The 20,118-nt window shown below is 38.9% G+C and overlaps 3 protein-coding genes across 5 annotated transcripts; 2 read left to right on the top strand and 1 right to left on the bottom strand.

Moving 5' to 3' along the window:
- Positions 1-1,489: 1,489 nt before the first annotated feature.
- Positions 1,490-8,929, top strand: LOC127377729 (follistatin-related protein 1-like). Its single transcript, XM_051425864.1, has 11 exons — positions 1,490-1,752; positions 2,101-2,175; positions 4,711-4,800; positions 5,352-5,481; positions 5,596-5,625; positions 5,823-5,944; positions 6,193-6,311; positions 7,100-7,212; positions 7,536-7,646; positions 7,780-7,880; positions 8,378-8,929. Exons 2-10 carry the CDS (start codon positions 2,101-2,103, stop codon positions 7,878-7,880), a joined length of 891 nt encoding a protein of 296 aa, XP_051281824.1. The 5' UTR covers positions 1,490-1,752; the 3' UTR covers positions 8,378-8,929.
- runx2a (RUNX family transcription factor 2a) lies at positions 8,903-14,565 on the bottom strand. 3 transcript variants are annotated; one of them, XM_051425842.1, is made up of 7 exons: positions 14,406-14,565; positions 13,786-13,843; positions 11,528-11,718; positions 11,178-11,337; positions 10,464-10,568; positions 10,307-10,372; positions 8,903-9,498 (listed from the first exon to the last, which is right to left on the bottom strand). In XM_051425842.1, exons 2-7 carry the CDS (start codon positions 13,832-13,834, stop codon positions 9,155-9,157), a joined length of 915 nt encoding a protein of 304 aa, XP_051281802.1. In that variant the 5' UTR covers positions 13,835-13,843; positions 14,406-14,565; the 3' UTR covers positions 8,903-9,154. The 3 variants fall into 3 exon arrangements, with proteins under 3 accessions (XP_051281802.1, XP_051281813.1, XP_051281792.1); XM_051425853.1 differs by having other exon boundaries at positions 13,786-13,840; XM_051425832.1 differs by lacking the exons at positions 13,786-13,843; positions 14,406-14,565 and having other exon boundaries at positions 8,904-9,498; positions 11,528-12,133.
- supt3h (SPT3 homolog, SAGA and STAGA complex component) lies at positions 12,456-20,086 on the top strand. The gene is made up of 12 exons (XM_051425821.1): positions 12,456-12,552; positions 13,629-13,732; positions 15,136-15,220; positions 15,694-15,780; positions 16,148-16,244; positions 16,343-16,485; positions 16,645-16,720; positions 17,948-18,060; positions 18,173-18,277; positions 18,385-18,513; positions 18,699-18,788; positions 19,972-20,086. The coding sequence occupies exons 2-12, from the start codon at positions 13,641-13,643 to the stop codon at positions 20,011-20,013; spliced, it is 1,059 nt and encodes a 352-aa protein (XP_051281781.1). The 5' UTR covers positions 12,456-12,552; positions 13,629-13,640; the 3' UTR covers positions 20,014-20,086.
- The last annotated feature ends 32 nt before the right edge of the window (positions 20,087-20,118 follow it).

Genomic DNA, 20,118 nt, shown 5'->3' with positions numbered 1-20,118 from the left:
TGATAAAGTTACACTGCTACTGGAGGAAGTATGCAGATCATTCACTTCAGTAACAACAGCAAAACTACTATTACAACATTATTACAACATTTAAAATGCCACCTAGGTTAAGTAAAAGCATGTTGCTGTAATCAGGAAAATGTACTTAAAGTATTATTCCATTGCAGAAAAATGTCCTCTTATAATATATATATATATATATATATATATATATATATATATATATATATATATATATATATATTATACTAGGCTACAACATGGTTTTACTGTTGTAGCTTGCTGAGGTAATCTACTTTGTATATGACTGCAACTAATAATTGTTTCCATTAATCAATTGATTGTTTGATTAGTAAAAACTGTGAGAAATGCCATCACAATTACCCAGAGCCCAATGTTGCACCTTCACATTGTTTGTGTCCAACCAACAGCCAAACCTCAAAATTGTTACCAATAAATTTAATTAGTCAAATAATTAAAAGGAAAAGCAGCCAATCCTCACATTTGTGAAGTTGTAGCTATGACATGTTTTTGCATCACTAATCAATGAATCATCTCCACTGTACCTGTATATACTGTTGGGTATAGTTTAATTAATATCAAAGGGTCATATTTTATATATATATATTTTTTTTGTAAAGTAAAAATATTTACCACTGAAATGTAGTGGAGTAGAAGTAAAAAGTGTGTCATGAAAAGTAAATGTACTTAGTTACATTCCACCACTGCTGCTATATATATATATATATATATATATATATATATATATATATATATATATGTACAACTAGGGTTGTCAGGTCAGATGATCAGTCAGTTCCTTCAGTCATTTCAGCAAATGTGAGTTTGAACCCCCTGGTGACGCTGGGTCCTAAGCTGGTTTTAAAGGGAGGGCCTGCTCTGAGGTTGAGAGTTCAAATCCAGCTAAGGGCATCATAGCCAAATCCAGCAGTTGTGCAGGGATGATGAATGAGTTTGTAGCATTTAATACAACTTTACCTGTAGGTGGCACTAAAGAATGAAAAGCTGCTGCAGCTAACAGCCTGCAGCTCTCACACACATTGTCTATATACACATTCTAGTTACTAACAGAAAACTTGCTTTATTTCTGTTATCCTTCTGTAAAACAAAATGTAGAATAAAAATATCCTGTTTGTCAGTAGTTTCAGATGATTCAGGAGCAAACAGCACAGTTTAAACCTGTAGAAAGATGTCATCAGGTTTTTACAGGTCAAATGATTTATTATTTGCTGTGCGTTTGTCAGTCAGATGACGAATAACTTCACCTCCTCTCTCCTGTCGGCTGTGCAACACTGTCTGAACATGTCAGCTGGTCGCGTGCTTTCAACTTCTTTAACTTTCATGTGTGTGTGTGTGTGTGTGTGTGTGTGTGTGTGTGTGTGTGTGTGTGTGTTGGGGGGGGGGCAAGTCTCTTGACAGCTGGTCTCCTTTCTCTCCCAACATCCCTCCTCCTTTTCTTTCTTTTTGTAGCTCACACATTGTTTCACTGCAGAGTAGGCAGGCTGGATATAAACTCCATGCTGATAATAACTGGGATCCATACTGATCATTTGGATATTTGGATATGAAGTTACCACCTGACTGACTCACTTTTACTTTTTCAGTGCTGACTGACTGCTCATCAGATATTTTTGGGTGATACTGACTGACTGGATCTTACAGGCTGTTTTAATGCTGACTTGCTGATTACAGAGCAACAGCTTCTGGACAAACTGTTTTTAGGCTGGCAAGGTACGACTGCTTTAATAATATTATTAACAGTAGTGGTAATATTCATATTAGAAGATGTTGGAGTAATACTAGTACTACTACATTAGCAGTAGCAGTAGTAGTGGTAGCATGAGTAAAATGAGTAGTTTTACTGCCATTAAAATGCTTAATATTTGAGATTTATATTGAGATCATTCATTGATTATTTAACTCATAATTACATTCTCGTTTCCTCTCCTCTTTTCTTCACTCTTCTCTTCTTCTCTCCCGTCTTTCCCCACCTCATCCTCCTTTCCTCTCCTTCTGTCTGCTGTCCTCTGCTTTTTCCTCCTCTTTTCACCTCATCCTCATCGCTCCTCTCCTCCCCAGATGTTGACCGTCTCTGTGCTCCTGTTGCCGTTGCTCCTCTCCTCTCCTCCTGTCTCCTCGTCTCCTCTGGCTAAGGTAAACTCGGTGTGAATGCATTTTTCTTTACTTACAACACTGTGGAAAACCCGGCTGTTTACCTGACAAACTGGAGTTATGAGTTACAGTGTTTTCACTTGTTATACAAAAGTGCTAATACCACATTGCTATTACAGTTTTTCACAATTGCTACGATGAATTTCTTGAAACTGTCCACCCTTTTCTAAAAACTGTCCACCCTTTTCTAAAAACTGTAAACACAAAACCAAATCTTTGAACTACATTCACAAAACCTCTGCATCACGTCCTGTTATGTCCTGTTGTCTTTCAGAGCAGTAACACTTGCATAAAAAAAAAGGACAATGTTAAATGTAAACCAAGATCAAACATAGAGTTAGGGAAACACTACAAGGAGAATGGCTGAAAACACAACAGATGACTTCAAGGTTCAAATATTTCCAGTAATGACATTTCCAATTTTCACTTTTTGTTCATCACAAGACCGCAGTAAATCCTTCACAAGTACTCAGAAAAGACTGATGTTGACCTCAGGACTGAGGAAAACAGAGCTAAATATGGAATATCCCCTGGCATGTGTGTGATTTAGGAAGGTGTCGGCAGGAACATAGAAGCTGCACACACACACACACACACACACACACACACACACACACACAGACAGACATACAATGAGCAGGTTCTCAGGTATGTGTGTGATTAGGACTGTCAGCAGCTCATCTCTAATCATAGCCCCTCCAGCTGTAATGCTGTTTGTTTCGAGAACCTCTGGTGTTGGTTCACTATATTTTCATGTATCTTTATCATTTCTGACTAAAATACAATAAAACAAGAGTAAAGCAGTTGCGGTAGAATAAGTGAAGCTTCACCTACGATCCTATGGTCAAATCACGTCATTGTAGCCACACAATGATATAGAATATATAAGATTAAGTAGAGAACAGTAAACACATTTTCAGTATATTTTAAGACTGTATGTGTTGGGAGAAAAGGCTGGATTACATTGTTAGATTTACAGAAAAGAAAAAAGTAGAGAGAAAGAGCAAAAAAACTAAGAAAAGAAGACAACAGAAAGAATAGATACATGATGGAGAGAATAAGAAACAGAAGGAAGCATAAGTAGAACAAATAATGAGGATAAATGGGTTGAGGAAGAGATGAATCAAAAGTGAGAGTAAAGGAGGAAAAAAGGAGAGGCAAAAAGAGAATAGAAAAGATTAAAAACCAAGTGGACAAATTGTTTAACAACCAAAACAGGATCACACATGAACTTGTAATTGCACCACTGCAGTGTGTGTGTGTGTGTGTGTGTGTGTGTGTGTGTGTGTGTGTGTGTGTGTGTGTGTGTGTGTGCATGTGTGTGTGTGTGTGTGTGTGTTTTGCTGCAGTCAACTGGTTGCTAACAGCAGGTTTGTGGTGTAGCAGATGTCAGCTGGAGGCGACAGATGTATGTATTGTGTGAGTGTGTGTGCTTTTGTACATCCTTGAGTGGAACAATTTGAGGTGTAGATCATTTAAAAAAAATACATATATGTATATTTTTGGAAAGGTGAAAGCTGCGCTGTTAGAGTTTGAGCTGATAATGTAGGTCAGGGTCGGGCATGTATTTATGATGATTAAAGTTAGGGTGAGGGTATTCAGTATATCACTCCTCACAAGTACAAACGTGTGCATGTGTGTGTCGGGTTTGCTGACCTGTAAGTACAGAGGAATGTTTGGAATTTAAATGTCTGTTTAGGACAGTCTATGTTTTTATAATCTTGAGGGTGTTGAAGTGTGAAGTGTACACACAGTTGCCGGTTTATTAGGTACACATTGCCAAATCTAATGCAGTCTAATACAATGGTCCTGCTTTAGAGAGGTATTGATTCAACTTTATGATCATTTTGCAGTTTGTGTTGCTCTATACTGACAAGTGTCTTTATTATTTTGTCCACCTCATTTTCATAAATAAGGTTAGGCTAAATAACTAAAACACCTCTCTGTGTCACACAATACAGCTCGAAATACACTTAGATAAAAACCTCTCAAACACAGAACTTTATTGCTGAGATCTGGGGACACATCTTCAATGATTTATCATATTATTTAAACTCATTTAAGACAAATTGTCATATTTTTGTATGTTTACATTTAATTTCACTTCAAAATAAGCACTACATGTAAACTAGGAATTAGTTAAAAAGTTTCACCACTTGTTGCCAAATGGACCCTGCTGATGTCACCATGCCGCCAGATCTGGAATGGCGGCCAAAGCACAAAAAAGCCAACCTTTGAAGAAAAAAAAAAAAAAACTCTCAAAATGAGCTCTATCGCTGTCCAGCTGCCTCGATAATAATGTGTGTGTGTGTGTGTGTGTGTGTGTGTGTGTGTGTGTGTGTGTTGAGAGAGCCATTGTCATTCAAAACGGCATGTGCCTCTCCCAGTGGGAGGTTAAAGATCACCATCTGGAGTCTGAAGCACACACAGACTCACACCAACTTCCCATTTCTTCACATTGTTTACTATATACAACAGAAATACCAAGAAAATGAGATACATCTCTCTGTGCCTCAGGATCAGTCGGTGTGTGCCAGGACTTTCTGTGGTGCAGGTCGAGAGTGTGTATCAACGGACAGAGGAGAACCAGTCTGTCGCTGTTTACAGGTAAAGTTACTGAATTCACAACAACCTAAAACTAATTCTTATGGGACAATATACATCTGAACTGGACTGTTCCTCTTGTTAAGTGAATAGTCGCTCAGACTGTTTTCAAAATACTTTTTAAAATGTATCCGATTACTTCTTAGATTACAGAAACTCTGTATACATCTGCATCAGTCTCTCTGAGACTCGAATGCATAAAAGCCTTTGTCCCAAGATAAAAACAATCAGCAAATCACAGAAATTATTAATTGACTTAATGATACATATCAGTAGAGAATCTAACTGAAAAAAGCATATACATAGAATTCACATATTTGATCACACACACACACACACACACACACACACACACACACACACACACACACACTAATCATTTAGGTTTATAGGAAATATGGGTAAGCGTTCCCATGGGAGCCCAGTATTCACGTTAAATGGTGTGCTGACCTATCACTGGGCTCTGCAATGGGTGTCAGGTTCTGCCATCTTAAACCTACTTCTGCAGGTTCTTTTTTTGGGAAACGTCTCTTGACCGTCCTCTGTCTCTGCAGCGGTGTGATGTGACAGAGCACTGGGTGTGTGGCAGTAACGGCAGATCGTACAGAAATCACTGTGAGCTGCACAGAGACGCCTGCATCACCCAGACAAAAATACATGTGGAGCACAGAGGACACTGTCTGGGTCAGTATAAACACACGTATACAGTGATGCATGCACCTACAAACAGTATGTAGACATGCAGACTGTTAAAGCAGTATGTGACTCATGACAGTGGTCTGTGTGTTTTATTTGCAGAGAAACCTACAAAGACAGATGTGAGCCCCAGTAAGTCTGCAGCTTATTATAGAAATATAACAAAACCATGTAAAATTCAAATCATTTTCTGAGTTAGTTCATATTCTGTGCACTCATTTTGTTGTTTTTTTTAGTTTAAGGAGCTTACGAAAATTTTTATTGCCATTTTATATACATTTTATACAGTTTTATTTGTTGTTTGTGTGTTCCCGTGTTTGCATGTGTAGTCGTGTGTTTCCTGTCTGATCGTGATTGGCTGAGAGAGAGAGTGATCCAGTGGCTTCAGGAGGAGGTGGAATCTGCCTCAAATGTGTCCTCAGCCAATGACCTCCTGCAAACGTACTTCAAGGTCAGAACTTTCACCATCCCTCACTTTTTATGCCAATAGAGTGGTTTTACAAACCATGAACTTGATTTCAAATCATAAAAAGATGGGTTACCTATAATTATTTCTGTTTTTAAAAGGATTTCAGTTGCAGATTTTGCACCTGGACAAAACTTGACTAATTATGAGCCAAGTGTGCTCCAACTATAGGAGAAAAGCTGAAATTGATATTTTAAATTCAGTGTTTTTAACTCTGTGTTTGTATGTTACAGACGTATGACAATGGGGATTCAGAGCTTGATTCCAAAGAGTTCCTGAGCTTCCTGAAACATAATGAGACGGCCCTCAATCTCACATACTCTAATACTTTGGAGACAAACTTGCTACTGAGGTACACACAGACACAGTGATTTGATGAAGAAAACGGTCAGTGAGTAATAACAGTGAACAGTGAAGCAGAAGATTATCTGGAGGTAGTTGGGACTCATCTAGTTAGTGTGGTAGTCTAGCTGTTATACAGTATATAAAGGTTTCTTCAGTGCTACTGAGATCTTCTATTTAAGTAAAAGTAGAAATATCACAGTGTAGAAATACTCTGTTACAAGTAAAAGTCCTGCATTCAGAATTTTACTTAAAGAGCCAGTGTGTAGGATCTAGTGGCATACAAGGGTGTAGTTGCTAATTGCTGGGCTGCTGTAGAAACATGGTGGTTCTACATGGTGGCCTCCATAGAAGAGGACCTGCTCCCTCTGTAGATAAAAAAATCTAGAAAATGGAACCTTACAACTGTACAAAAAGTATAGCACACAATGTGCTGAGTTACTTTCCACCACTGGGTCTGTTTGATTATCATGGGTAATATATTTGGTGTTTTGAGCATCACATACTGTACAAAGTGTGGTTCACCACCTCATATTGAGATATGCAGCTCAATGAAGCTTTACTGGATGACTAATCCTTTCTCTATGCACACATACACCTTTCAGCTTCATATGTCAAATATTGGCTTAGTTCTTTGAATTGTATAAAAAATGTCAGTCTGCAAACATAGTCTGAACTATACATTTGATTTGTTTCAAATATGATTTACTGAACGAATGTTGTAATTAAATCCTTATAATCAACAGTTAATGTGTGGACTCTTCCATTAATGCCACTCTCTCTCTCTCTCTGTCTCAGGTCTCTGTGTGTTGATGCTTTGATAGAGCTGTCGGATGAAAACGCCGACTGGAAACTGAGTTTAACTGAGTTCATCAACTGTCTGACATCCACCTACCATCCATATGAGAGAAGTAATCTCTCACACACAGACACACACACACACACACACACACACACACACACACACACACACACACACACACACACACACACACACATACAAGTCCATCATCAGGGTCCAGAACAATGCCAACAATACATAGACATTACATTAAAATATATACATCCTGTCTGAATCTGACAAATGCATTTTTTTAAAAACCCAGTTTATGCAGATTATGTTGGAAAAAATATAAAAAATGACATGCAAAACACAGCAATATCAGATTGTGTTGACTAATAGCTGTTTTTCTTATACATCCATTTACCTGTATGTTTTCTGATGTGTGTGCAGAGTGTGCTCTGGAAGACGAAGTGCTCGAGGACGGAGCTGAAACTCAGATGGAGTGTAACAAGTGTGTGTGCGCCTGTGGAAACTGGGTCTGCACTGCACTGACCTGCACTGGTGAGGACACACACGCACATACTCACACTGCTATGTTTATTATCAACAAAAAAGATATTGTACTGCAATAATGGCTTTTCTTGTTCCATCTGCTGGTGTTTTTATCTTTGTAACATAATCAACTGTATTTCAGGGGAGCACCAGGTAGAGGAGAATGATAAGGAAGGAGCAGAAGAAGAAGAAATGACAGAAGAGGAGTGGAGCAGGAGAGTGGCTGAACTCAATGCTTTATAGGTGGGCAGTCAACACAACTGCTGCGATGGGGAAATGTAATGATTTTAATAAAATGACTCATTACTCAAAGAGGAAAGTATTCTCACCACTTCACTTATAGAAGACGGTGTTTGACTGACTAATAGACTGCAACATAATTTAAAGGTCCACTGTGTAGGATTTAGTGGCATCTAGTGGTGTAATTGCAGATTGCAACCCGCTCGCTTCACAAGCATGAAGGAGAAACTATGGTTGGTAATTAATAAAGCTGACATTTATTTTGATGGATTAATTTTCTCAAGCGAGTTTAAGTCTCTGCAAGTTAATTCTCTTAGAGTTCATAAACAAATAAAAAAATATAAAGTGTCCATCATCCATAGTAAGTTGTTTAAAACATGCAAAACAGTGTGGTCATTTCGAGCCAAAGTACTGGGACTGGGGTTTCTCTTCCTCTTAATTATATATACTATAAAGAATACCTAGAGGTGAGTGAACGCCCCTTTTATTTCTTCCAACAGGGGACCTGAGGCCACACCCACTGCACCTGTACCAGCCAATCAGCAGCCGAGTCTTCTTGAACTCCAGATAAGATGAACACATCATAGCCTCAGTTTTTTATCGTCACAAACGGTTTCTGTTTTTAGTGTCAAGCTAATACAGATAATGTTTTGATAGTTTCACATATGAGTCATCATGGACCATTAGCTTTCTATATTTTCATGGATCTGTGGATCTTTGTTGTTTTACATATTCAAAGATTGTTTGGCATCTCACTGTTTTCTGTACATGTGTAATACTGGCCGTTTTTAGTTCAACTTGTCTAAACCTTGAATTTTGTCACTATTTACCAACAAATATTTAAGATTTAAGTCACTATAAATCAGCAAAGAAAATTCCAAAAACTGATCATTGGTTGAGTTTGTCAAAACAGTTTGTATAGGCTTGTCAAACACTCAGGGGGTTGATTCAGGGTTAATTGTTTTATTGTTAATGAACTTTTGTGTATTCAGAAGTTAATGCTGTTTTTTAATACACTTGTTGCTCTAATAAATGCTTTTATTGTATCACAACTGCTGTTATTGTTTAACCCGAAGTATATGTAAAAGTATTAAATAACTATTAATAATAATTAATGAATAAATATTTTCACAACAGTACAATAAATAAGAACAACATAATCACTGTGGCACACAGAAGTTAGGCATGCTGAAAAACAAGTTTAAAGATTTCTTTTTACAGGTGGGTGGGAGGCTGATTCTATTATAAGATGTTGTATAACACAACACATCCATTTATCAATAAGGCCTCCACACAGGCTCCTCCCCCCTTAAAGAAAGACACGCCCCCTCAATATAATTGGTCAGAGCTGTGACAACGCTGCGATCATCCCCCGTTGTTTGCACCGGTTGGTTCGGTCCGTAATAGAAGCTGCTCGGCTGGAAAGGACCACCATGGCTCAGCGGAGGGGGAGGAGGAGGAGAACACAGGTACGAGCTGTATGGTGTGGGCTGGGTGGAGTAGGAGAGGGCAGGCAGGTGGTGCATTCTGGGACTTGGAGTGAAGGAGGAGGTCAGAGAAGTCACCTGGCCCAGGAATGACGGCTCACTGGTCCACATAGAGGAGGAAAAGGATCTACAGTCTGGAGAGAGACAACATCAACAGCTTGGCCAAACAAAAATCTGAAACATATAATAAAAGTCCATTGTTAAGATTTGAAAAAAAGGTTTTCCAGAGCTTTCAGCTGCATTGCATGGTCTTCCTCAGTGCATGGGGTTTGTGCAGTTATGACATAATTATTTAACCTCTGTTTTGACCCTTCTATATGACAGCTGAGCAAACTCCATCCACTGAAGAAGACATGAGATGCAGCTAAGTCAAAAGATAAGATATGATAATTTTTATGATATTTATTTCCATTTCTAATGATTTCAATTTTATATAAATTGTTACTATATATACTTATCAATTTTCCACTTCCCTGAGTAACACAAGCTATTTATTCAAGTACTATAATACAATTTTGTAGTAGTAGTTTCAGTTTAAAATTAAAATATAGTGTATTTTACTCCACTACAACTATAGTTATTAATCACTTCGCCTAGAAAACAAAATATTTAACATAAGAAATCCCCCCAAAATATGATGCATTAGGCTATTATTGTTCAGACCCCCAACAATATACAGTAATGCACAAGTACCTAATTATAATACAGCCACATCAGTGTGCATAATAAATATAGTAAGTATAGCAGTAATTAAGATAAATGTTGAAACATGCTTTTGTGGACAAATGCACACTGTTGCAGTCTTAGAACACTGACATGGTTTGTTGAGCAGGGAGATAAATGAGTGCTGAGGTTGGACAAACACTCAACACGGCTTTCTCACATTTCTACTTTCACCTAATTTAAAAAGTGAGGATTTAAATAACATCTGTCCTCTCGTACCTGATGATGCAGTGCTGCTGCTGGATGACCTGAACATTCCTGACTTCACATCCTTCTGCCTCTGTCCTGTGAGAGAGGCGGAGCGGAAGAAAGTCATTCTAACTGAACTAAACCTTAGATAATCATAATCATATCATTTTCTCTGGTGTGTACTAACGTCTTGGCAGCCGCTGTCCATCCACAGTAACCTTGATAGCTCTGTGTAAGGTGGCAATCTGAGGGGGCGACGTCAGCACATTGATGGAAAGTGTGAAACTCTTGCCTGGAAAAATAAAACACCCATTCACATGTACAGGTAAGTTATAGAGGTTTTAAAAGTAACCTAAAGTTAACAACAAACCATAGTTACATAGGATGACCTGTTATGGTAATTCATGTTTAAAAGGTACTCAAATCAAATAAATTTGTGTTCGTAGTTGGTTGTTCATTATACTGTCTGTTCTCAATCCCTCACTAACATTGTTTTGAGCAGTTGAATCAAGAGTGTAAGGATAGATATGTTGCAAACATTGATTGCAAAGCCCTCTGAGACAAACTTGTTCTTTTGGATCATATGAATAAACCTGACTTGAAAAAATGGTCACTTGATGGGTTGATACTGCTTGTATGTGATGAATAGTTGATTGAATCAGAAGTCTTCTTTCTGTTTATCCTAACTTTAAGATTATAGATATTAAGTGACACAGCACAACCCACCATACCGGAGGTTAGATTATGAGACAAAACTCCTAATTTCTGCGTGAGGGAGGGCATTTCAAGTACAACATTTGGAAATCAATCGAGGAGCAGGATGTAAGGATGATAGGCTACAATGTTTTCTTCAGTGTGTTGAAGTTTGACTCATCCTTCAGTTGAGTATCTATCTAGCTACCTCTCCCGCTGCGACCTATGAAGCGGAGGTCATTAAAGTGGGCGTAGCCTTGCTTCATGGTTGCTGTGGCATTGCGTAGCTCAGCGCTGCTGTTGTCTTCATTGCCAGCCATCACTGTGACAACCACGCCGTCTGGCACGTCGTTGCCCAGGGCAACCACCTGGAGGATGGAGAAAGGTTAGGACTGGTCCTTTACCCTAAGACATTTGACAGTCTGAGAATATGGCCTGTCTGGAAGGATACACTCTGGTTAAAAGATAGATAGATAGATAGATAGATAGATAGATAGATAGATAGATAGATAGATAGATAGATAGATAGATAGATAGATAGATAGATAGATTCCTCACAGTGAAGGCTCTCGGCAGGGTCTTGTTACACCTCCAGTGCTGTGGCAGGCTGCTGCAGAGGAAGTTCGGGCTGTCAGTCTGTACCAGGCCTCTGTGTGGCGCTGTGCTGCGCTGGTGGAGGGGCCTCACCTCCTGGTCATCCAGTTGGTGGTTGGTGGGTGATGGTGTTGGCCGATGCTTTACCACAGGATCTGAGAGGGAGCAACAGAGAGACAGAAAGATTTTTCTACCTTTGTTTATTCTTTCCTCTAAAATGTCGGCCATATCAGTCTTTAATATGTTTTTTTTTTTTTTTTGCTGAACCTGCATTAACTAATTAACTATTATTATATTAACTAACTAACTATATTAACTAATCTTTGTTCACCTATTAGTGATGACTGTAATTCAGCAATAAAGAACAATATAAAAGTGAGAGAAAGAGAAACAAGCAGCAGTAAAATCCCTTATATCTTTTACAACTATTTAACTTTTCCAACCGAGTCATAGAGTCCTTATAGTTTATTTATTTATTATTATTTTTAATACTTTAGTTCCCAAAGACTTACAGATGGCTGGTTTACCCTAAACCCTTAGTTACAAGTTTAATTTAGATATGAAGCTAATGACAAAGTATTTCTCTCACTGTGGTTTGAAGCCTCTCTATTTCACAAAAATACTTCCATGCAGGGTCCCAGTCTTTAGTCCAATAAGAAAAAGTTAATGTTGAACATCAGCAGTATGTGTTGTTGTTTTTATGTTGTCTAAGTAAACAAAACACAGATATTTAAACTGGTCTTTAACAATTATCAACTATATCAAGCTGGTTAAAGTATTTAATCAACCTAGCATTGATATTGATAAATAAATGAAAAAGTATTTCGAAAACCATTGAGAGGAAGCGTTGACCAGAAAGTGCAAAAAACTACAGCTACCAAAGTCCCGCGCTTCCGGAAACAAATTACGTCATCAAATCGCGCCGAAAATCATCAACCAAAGCGAAAAGTGTCAACAGGAGCAGCGAGTGCGTCTTCTTCACGACTTTGGTGAGAATTTTAAAAGCTTTTCTGTCTCTCTCTCTCTCTCTGTCTCTCTGTCTCTCTGGCTCCCTGTCCCTCTCTCCCTCTCTCCTCCTGTCCGTCTTTTTCTTTCTCTTCTTCTTCTCTGCTTTGTGTTTTATTCACCGCAGTGTTTGAATAGGAGGGAACGGCGCTGCATTATCATTCAGATTTTACTGCCGGAGGGGAAGTTACTGCGGTCACACCACCTGTCCCCCCTGTGTGTGTGTGTGTGTGTGTGTGTGTGTGTGTGTGTGTGTGTGTGTGTGTGTGTGTGTGTGTGTGTGTGTGTAGTCTGTTGATTTGCTTCCAATCTGTTCTGCTATGTTGTTATTTTAAGCTCAGTGTCTGTTCTGTACTTCATAGCTGAATAGGTTTGGTTTGGTTGAATGATCCCAAAATGCCAATGTCTACATTACAGACTACATTTAGAGCACTGATGTCTTTTGTTGACATTGACCATTGTATCTTTGTGTGTGTGTGTGTAAAGCTAATGCAGTCCTACAATAAAGGTGTAGCAAATAAACTGGCGATGGACTAAAAACTGAATATTAGTTTGCATTTCCATTAGTTTGCAACTACATTGTCTGCATTGTGTAAAACTGTCTCTGCCTTCACAACACAACCTTGAAACAATCTGAGACAATCAAGCAGGCACACAGCATCAACAAACAACAAGATTTAAAACATCAATACAATAAAGATTCAACGTTTGAAGGTTGATTGAAGCGTTTAAGATCTGGTTGTCACAGCAGCAGAAGATGTCAACTGAAGGTGATGAAGAAACACTTCAATATGTTTTCTCGAGCTAAATAAAGATACAGGTTTACAGGTTGGAATAGTTGTGCAGCCGTTTTGTTATCAGGTGTGCTGCTGGGAGAAAAGTGTATCCAGACAACAGAGGTCAAATGTTAATCTTGACATTATGGAACAACACGTTCGGCTTGGTTAGATTTACTGAAATGAGTCTGGAAATGCAGAATATGTACTTGTGGTGGGATGGTGAAAAAAAGTTAATTTCACTTTAATGTAACTTAATTTTTTTGTTTTGTTCATGTCGTCAGGTGGCTGTGGTTATGAGCAGTCCCATGGCTGGCTCCGCCGCCTCCAGTTCTAAAGACCGTCCAGTTTCCAGGACCAGTTTCATTCCAGAGCTACAGAGCATGATGTAAGACACACACACACACACACACACACACACACACACACACAGAGACTCACCCCAGTACATCATTGGGCTGCTGCTGCTGAACAGACTGTTGGAAGCCATAGAAACCTGCTTAACAAATGAAAGAGCCACAATAAGTATTTTGGCTAATGATACTTTGTACAAACCAAACTGCCTCCAGACAATAAAACTAAAACCTCAACCTTTCTTTTTGATACATGGTGTGAGACACTCTATAAAGCATTGTTAGAAAAATCACTTGTTTACTTTCTAAGTGTCAGTTTAAGTAAGAAAGTTACAACAAACAAAAGAAACATTAGATACAATTAAAAGTAAAATAAAATAAATTCTCAGGTACAGCCAAAATAATAAAATAAATTTCCTGAAACCAAAAATTAAAAAATGTTATCACAAGAACAAATGTATTCTAAATAAACAGACAATAAAAAAAATAGAAAAAGGACAAAGACAGTTGTACAACTGTTCTTGTTGTAACGTAAATATTAAGATTATAGAAAATCTGAATGATGTATGTGCACTTGAACTACATTCACTCTTTGACTGCTATGTAACCACACGCAGTTGTTTTTCTGTCACTAATTAGATCTTCCTTTCGCCTGTGGTGTGGCCTCTCATTAGTGTGAGTGAGTGTGTGTGTTTTTGGGGTACTCACCTTGTGTTGTGTGTGGGCTGCAGAGAGTGGTGGTCAGAGAGGCTGAAACCCAACTAAACCCCAAAACCTAAAACCAACTCTCAGCCTGAAGTCAACCCTCCGAACCTGAAGCCAACGTGCCCACAACCCCAAACCAAAGCTATTCTCAAGTCTCACCTGTGTGACTGACAGCTGCAAAACAGCCAATCAGAGCGCAGATGAGGGGTGGAAGGGTGGGGGCATAGAGTCAACAAGGGGGTTTGTACGTGGCAGGGAAAGAATAGATGGAGAGATGGAGGGAAAGAGAAGAAATGAGACAAGGAAGGAGCCTCAGGATGTGGGTTTAGGTTAGTCTGCCATCATGGAAGTGGCTTTTCTGGATGCAAATTCTGGTTTGACCAAATTGTGGTCAAAGTGTGTGTGCGGCCTGTCGACCCCAGCGGTGTGTGTGTGTGTGTGTGTGTGTGTGTGTGTGTGTGTGTGTGTGTGTGTGTGTGTGTGTGTGTGTGTGTGTGTGTGTGTGTGTGTGTGTGTGCGTGTGTGCAGGCAGGAGAGTGAGAAATGTTTAATTTAAATGTACATGCACTCCTGATTTAGTCAGATAGATGTGCTGATTTATTAGTTTTATTACTTAAAGTTAAATGAAAGACTGTATGATATTTATATATGAATAAATGCAATAAATGTCTACCTTACTCTGATTAATATTTTTGTGTGTGTGTGTGTGTGTGTGTGTGTGTGTGTGTGTCAGGTTTGCTCTGGGAGATGCTCGCAGGCCTCTGCACGAGACAGCAGCTCTGGTGGAGGACATTGTGCACACACAGCTCATTACTATGGTAACAGAAATGCAGTTCTGCCATCAGATTAAGTTAAAATCACTTTTTCAATGAAACCCTATCCAGAATAAATATTTAGTTTAGTTTGTTGACAATTTCAAAACTTGAGTTTTTATTTCATTTTAACAATCTCCTCAAACTCAATATTCTGTTACTGAATCTTAGTTATTTTACTTTATCAACTTCTGAAATTACAGATCTTTTTACAGTTTGTGCACTTTTTGACAGGCTTTAGATTCTTTTAGTTTTGCTTTATGGCAAATTAATCCAAGATTAGAACTAAAGATACACAATATATATTGTATTTCCATGACACAATACTTATCACCAAGATAGATAACTCCCCTGCTTCTTCTCAGTCTGCAGACTTCAGTGTGGTTTAGTTTAAAGACAGAGTACAGGAAATGTTTAATGTGTCTCTATTTATGTAAATAATGTTCTATAATGCTAATTTAACTGATGGAATTTATCAGCTGCATCAGGCCTGTGAAGGGGCCTCTCTTCGTGGGTCGAGGGTCATTTCAGCTGAGGACATCCTGTTCCTGATGAGGAGGGACAAGGTAAACAAAACACAGAAAAAAAAACACTTCAAGTACACAAAAGCAAAAGGTCCAGTGTGTAACATTTAGGAGGCTCTATTGGCAGAAATGGAATATAATATTCATAGGTATGTTTTCATTAGTGTAAAATCATTTGGAAAATAAGAATCATCATGTTTCCGCAGGTCGCCTTCAGTGGAGGCCACCATATTACAACTACACTGCTAGATGCCACTAAATCATCACACTGGACCTTTAACTTCAAAATATCATAGTCACCATTGGTGGTTCATAGCTTTGAAATGAATAACTAATAATATTAATTGTCCTCATCTTGCTTTTTCTGTTCATATCTCTCTCTCTCTCTGCCTTAATGTCTCTTGACCAGTTGAAGGTGGCGAGGTTATTAAAATATCTCCAGTTTAGAGATTATAAATCCAAACTACTTAAAACTCTAGACGATGAAGAATCACAGCAAGAAACAGGTATATGCACACTCACACATACACATCATCCGTGGTTTTAAATGAGAGAATATGAAATTGAAATTAGAAAATTACATTTTTCTGCCGGGGTGGTGCAGGTGCTGCTGGTGGTGTTGCCGGTGGTAACCAGCGGAGGCAGCGATTGGCCCAGGATTTTCTGGTGTGGATGGATCAGACCGGTGACTTACTGTCATTGGCTGAGCGGCACGAAGTAGACCCCGTCAAACAAGAGCGAATGGAGGTCAGAGGTCACGTCTTCAGTACAGCAACCACTCTGTTCTTAACCAGTTTTAATGTCCTTGACACACACTTGTAGCACTGATTTGATTTCCCTGAGATTGATGAAGATGATGGTTAAATTATTATTGATTGTTTATGTTTTGTGTGTCTCTATCTTCAGCGTTTAGAGCGTCAGACTCGAACAATGGACCAGGCTCAGTACTCTGAGTTCTGTGAGAGTCGGCAACTCAGCTTTGGTAAGATTTTAATCAAATAATGAAATCTGTCTTTAATCATCCGTTGATCAAACGAAAGTGATGGAGGACTATGTGCTATTCAACTACAGTACATCTTCTTAATGATTGACCAGGTTTAAATTAAATGGTAAATAAATCAAACTTAAGCAAAACATCTCAACAGTTGAATCCCTGTGCTCACTGCCTATAATTGTAGACCAAATATTATTAATTTACCATTCATACAACAGGATCTGCTGTCTGCACAGATCCATTAGGGATACAGTCAAAAACAATGCAACAAAGTTATGTTCCTAAAAGCAAAATAGGCAGACAAGACTACAGAGTAGGTGGGAACTTTTATTTCAATGGAAAACACTCATTGTTAGACTGTCATTTTTACTATTGATTAATCTGTTGATTTATTTATTATTGATTAATCTGTTGATTTATTTATTATTGTTCAGTTTTTAAAATGTTAGAAAATTGTGGAAAAATGCCCATCACGATTTTCAAGAACCCAGATCTTCTTCAAATCTTCTTTAAATGTGTGATTAAAACCAACAATCAGTCCCAAACCCTAAAAGCCCATATTGTTTCATATAATGGAAAACAGAGAAGAGCTCACATTTGAGAAGCTGGAACAGGCAAGTACTGACTGAGTATTTGCTAACTGACCTAAAACAAGAAATCCATTATCAAAATTGTAAGTGAATACTTGACTAATTGGTTAATCGACGAATTGTTTCAGCAGGAAACCTACTGAACTGTCAACTGAACGTCAAAATGAAATTGTATAATGAGAGGAGAAATGTACTATATTGCTCTTGCCGCTGACCCGCAGATGGGAATCAGCTACACAGACCTCATTGTGTGTGTCTGTGTGTCTGTGTGTGTGTGTGTGTGTGTGTGTGTGTGTGTGTGTGTGTGTGTGTGTGTGTGTGTGTGTGTGTGTGTGTGTGTGTGCGCTGTCGACCTGGCTTGTGTGTGTGTGTGTGTGTGTGTGTGTGTGTGTGTGTGTGTGTGTGTGTGTGTGTGTGTGTGTGTGTGTGTGTGCGCTGTCGACCTGGCTGTGTGTGTGTGTGTGTGTGTGTGTGTGTGTGTGTGTGTGTGTGTGTGTGTGTGTGTGTGTGTGTGTGTGTGTGTGTGTGTGTGTGCGCTGTCGACCTGGCTGTCTGTGTGTGTGTGTGTGTGTGTGTGTGCGCTGTCGACCTGGCTGTCTGTGTGTGTGTGTCAATGTGTTTCCAGCTAAGAAAGCATCAAAGTTTCGGGACTGGCTGGACTGCAGCAGTTTAGAGCTGAAACCCAACAGCATTGCCATGGAGATTCTGTCGTACCTGGCCTATGAGACTGTTGCCCAGGTAACGGGTCATGTTATGATGTCACACATATCCTGTAAATGTGTGATTAAAAACTTCCCAGCGTTATAAAAATCGGTCTGCTTTTTCTTTTCGCCATTCTCTCTCTCTCCAGATCGTGGATTTGTCTCTGCTGGTAAAGCAGGAAATGGCCACAAAGACCAATCCCATCAGTCATGTGATCTCTTCCAGCTACATCCACTACAACACTCACACTGAGGTACACACACACATTACACATTGAATTGTTTTTAATCACTGAAACCAAGGTACCACTGTTATATTAGTAAATAAATAACATTTGTCTTCAATCTTTCTCTCTGCCAGGTAAAGAAGGATCCAGACTCACCTGAAGCCACGCCCCCTTCCACCCCAGGCTCCTCCCACTCTTCGAAGCCCCTCTTACAGGGTAATGGCAGTCTGGACGGTCGCGCGAGACAGAGGAAACGCAAAAAGGTGTGGTTTTAGTCTGCAACCTTCTTACCTGTGAAATATAGGTTGTTTACAGGTTTGTTTGGTGTCAGTTGACATAAACATACTCAAACAAAGGTTGTGTGTGTGTGTCTATATATATGTATACACACACATACACATGACCTTTGGTGTCCTGTGTTGTATTAATGCAGTGTGATTTGTTTCAGAGCTGTCCGGCTGCAGTGGAACCTCCCAGTGGAGCCATCCAGCCCTGTCACATCAGAGAGGCCATTAGACGATACAACTACAGACACATAGTATGTACACACAGCCACGACACTGAAAATGACATTGACCAGGCTAGATTCACACAGTACATGTTTATCTTCTTTATTTTAAGGATTGCTTTATAGCATTAAGTCATTCCTCGTGTCCATAGTACTGTGACTACACTGTAACAGACAGGGAACAAAAACCAGTCCTAGTTCTGTGCATAAATGCATTTTAAAGTTCACTCAGAGCTAATAAGATGCTTCACCAGTTAAAGTGAGCGTCCTTGAACAGTAACATCTGTTGTTTCTTGCCGAGTTGCCTGTAGGTTTACTGATAGAACAAAAAGAGAATTTCATACTAAAATACTTCACCTTCGGCTACCTCAAACAGCAGATTGTTTCCCATCCTTTACAGCGGAGCCCAACTAGGACTCCGCTGCCAGTAGGGACAGAGTGAACAGGGATATGTAGTTCACACGTACGTTGAAAGTGTAGTTGTTGTAATTGTTGAACATATACATGGACATGCAAAAAGGTGGCTAGTGTGCACACCCAGTTGGGTGCAGGTGCAGGACAAAAAACAGAAAACAAAGAGAAAGGAGAGGTTGTTCACACACTGAAATTTGCAAACTCCCAAAAGTTTTATTGATGCAACGTTACATCCCAAAAGATCTGCATCAGGCAAAACGGTCAATGAAGGAAACTTTGCAAATTTCAGTGTATGGAAAATGTACTGTGTATCATCGGTTCTTTGCATATTCAATATAGAATCCAAAACCAGAACATTTAAAAATGTAACAATGTAGTATTTTGTCAGAGGCAAATTTTCCTAGATGTAGACAAAAAAACCGTCTCCCATTACTGCCCACAGCCTAACTCACTGTATCCATGGCAACATTCTATCTCCTGTTTCTGTTCAAACAAGTGAAAACTTTTAATGTGACATTTTCCAAAATATATACTTATGTTCAAGCTAATATTACTATTAGTGATATTGCATTAAATCAGATAGTGGAATCAGCCACGTTTATTTGTTGCCCAAAATGAAGCTTTTGGGATGGGATTTTCCCATTTTGTGTTCTATATTGAATTTTAAAAGAACAAAGGATAAACAGATTGTGGACAACCTCTCATTTTTCGTTTTAGTAAGACTAGAATGTCTCCATTAAAACCTCACACCCGATTCAGTATCAAACTGTATTTTAAACAAATCCTTTTTCTCTCTCAGCGTGCTTATTCGAGGAGTGGGATGGCCTTCCTCAGCTGCTGAAGATGCAACACATTTTACAAATACCTGCACAATCTTTTTCTGTTCTATTGTTGTAATAAAGATTTTTCAGTAAGCTTCTGTTTGTATTCATGACAATGATTCAAA

The sequence above is a fragment of the Dicentrarchus labrax genome, unplaced genomic scaffold (genome assembly GCF_905237075.1).
Source record: "Dicentrarchus labrax unplaced genomic scaffold, dlabrax2021, whole genome shotgun sequence".
Classification (NCBI taxonomy): domain Eukaryota; kingdom Metazoa; phylum Chordata; class Actinopteri; family Moronidae; genus Dicentrarchus; species Dicentrarchus labrax.
The sequence above is the reverse complement of the archived record's forward strand: the minus strand, read 5'-3'. Positions and strand labels throughout refer to the sequence as shown.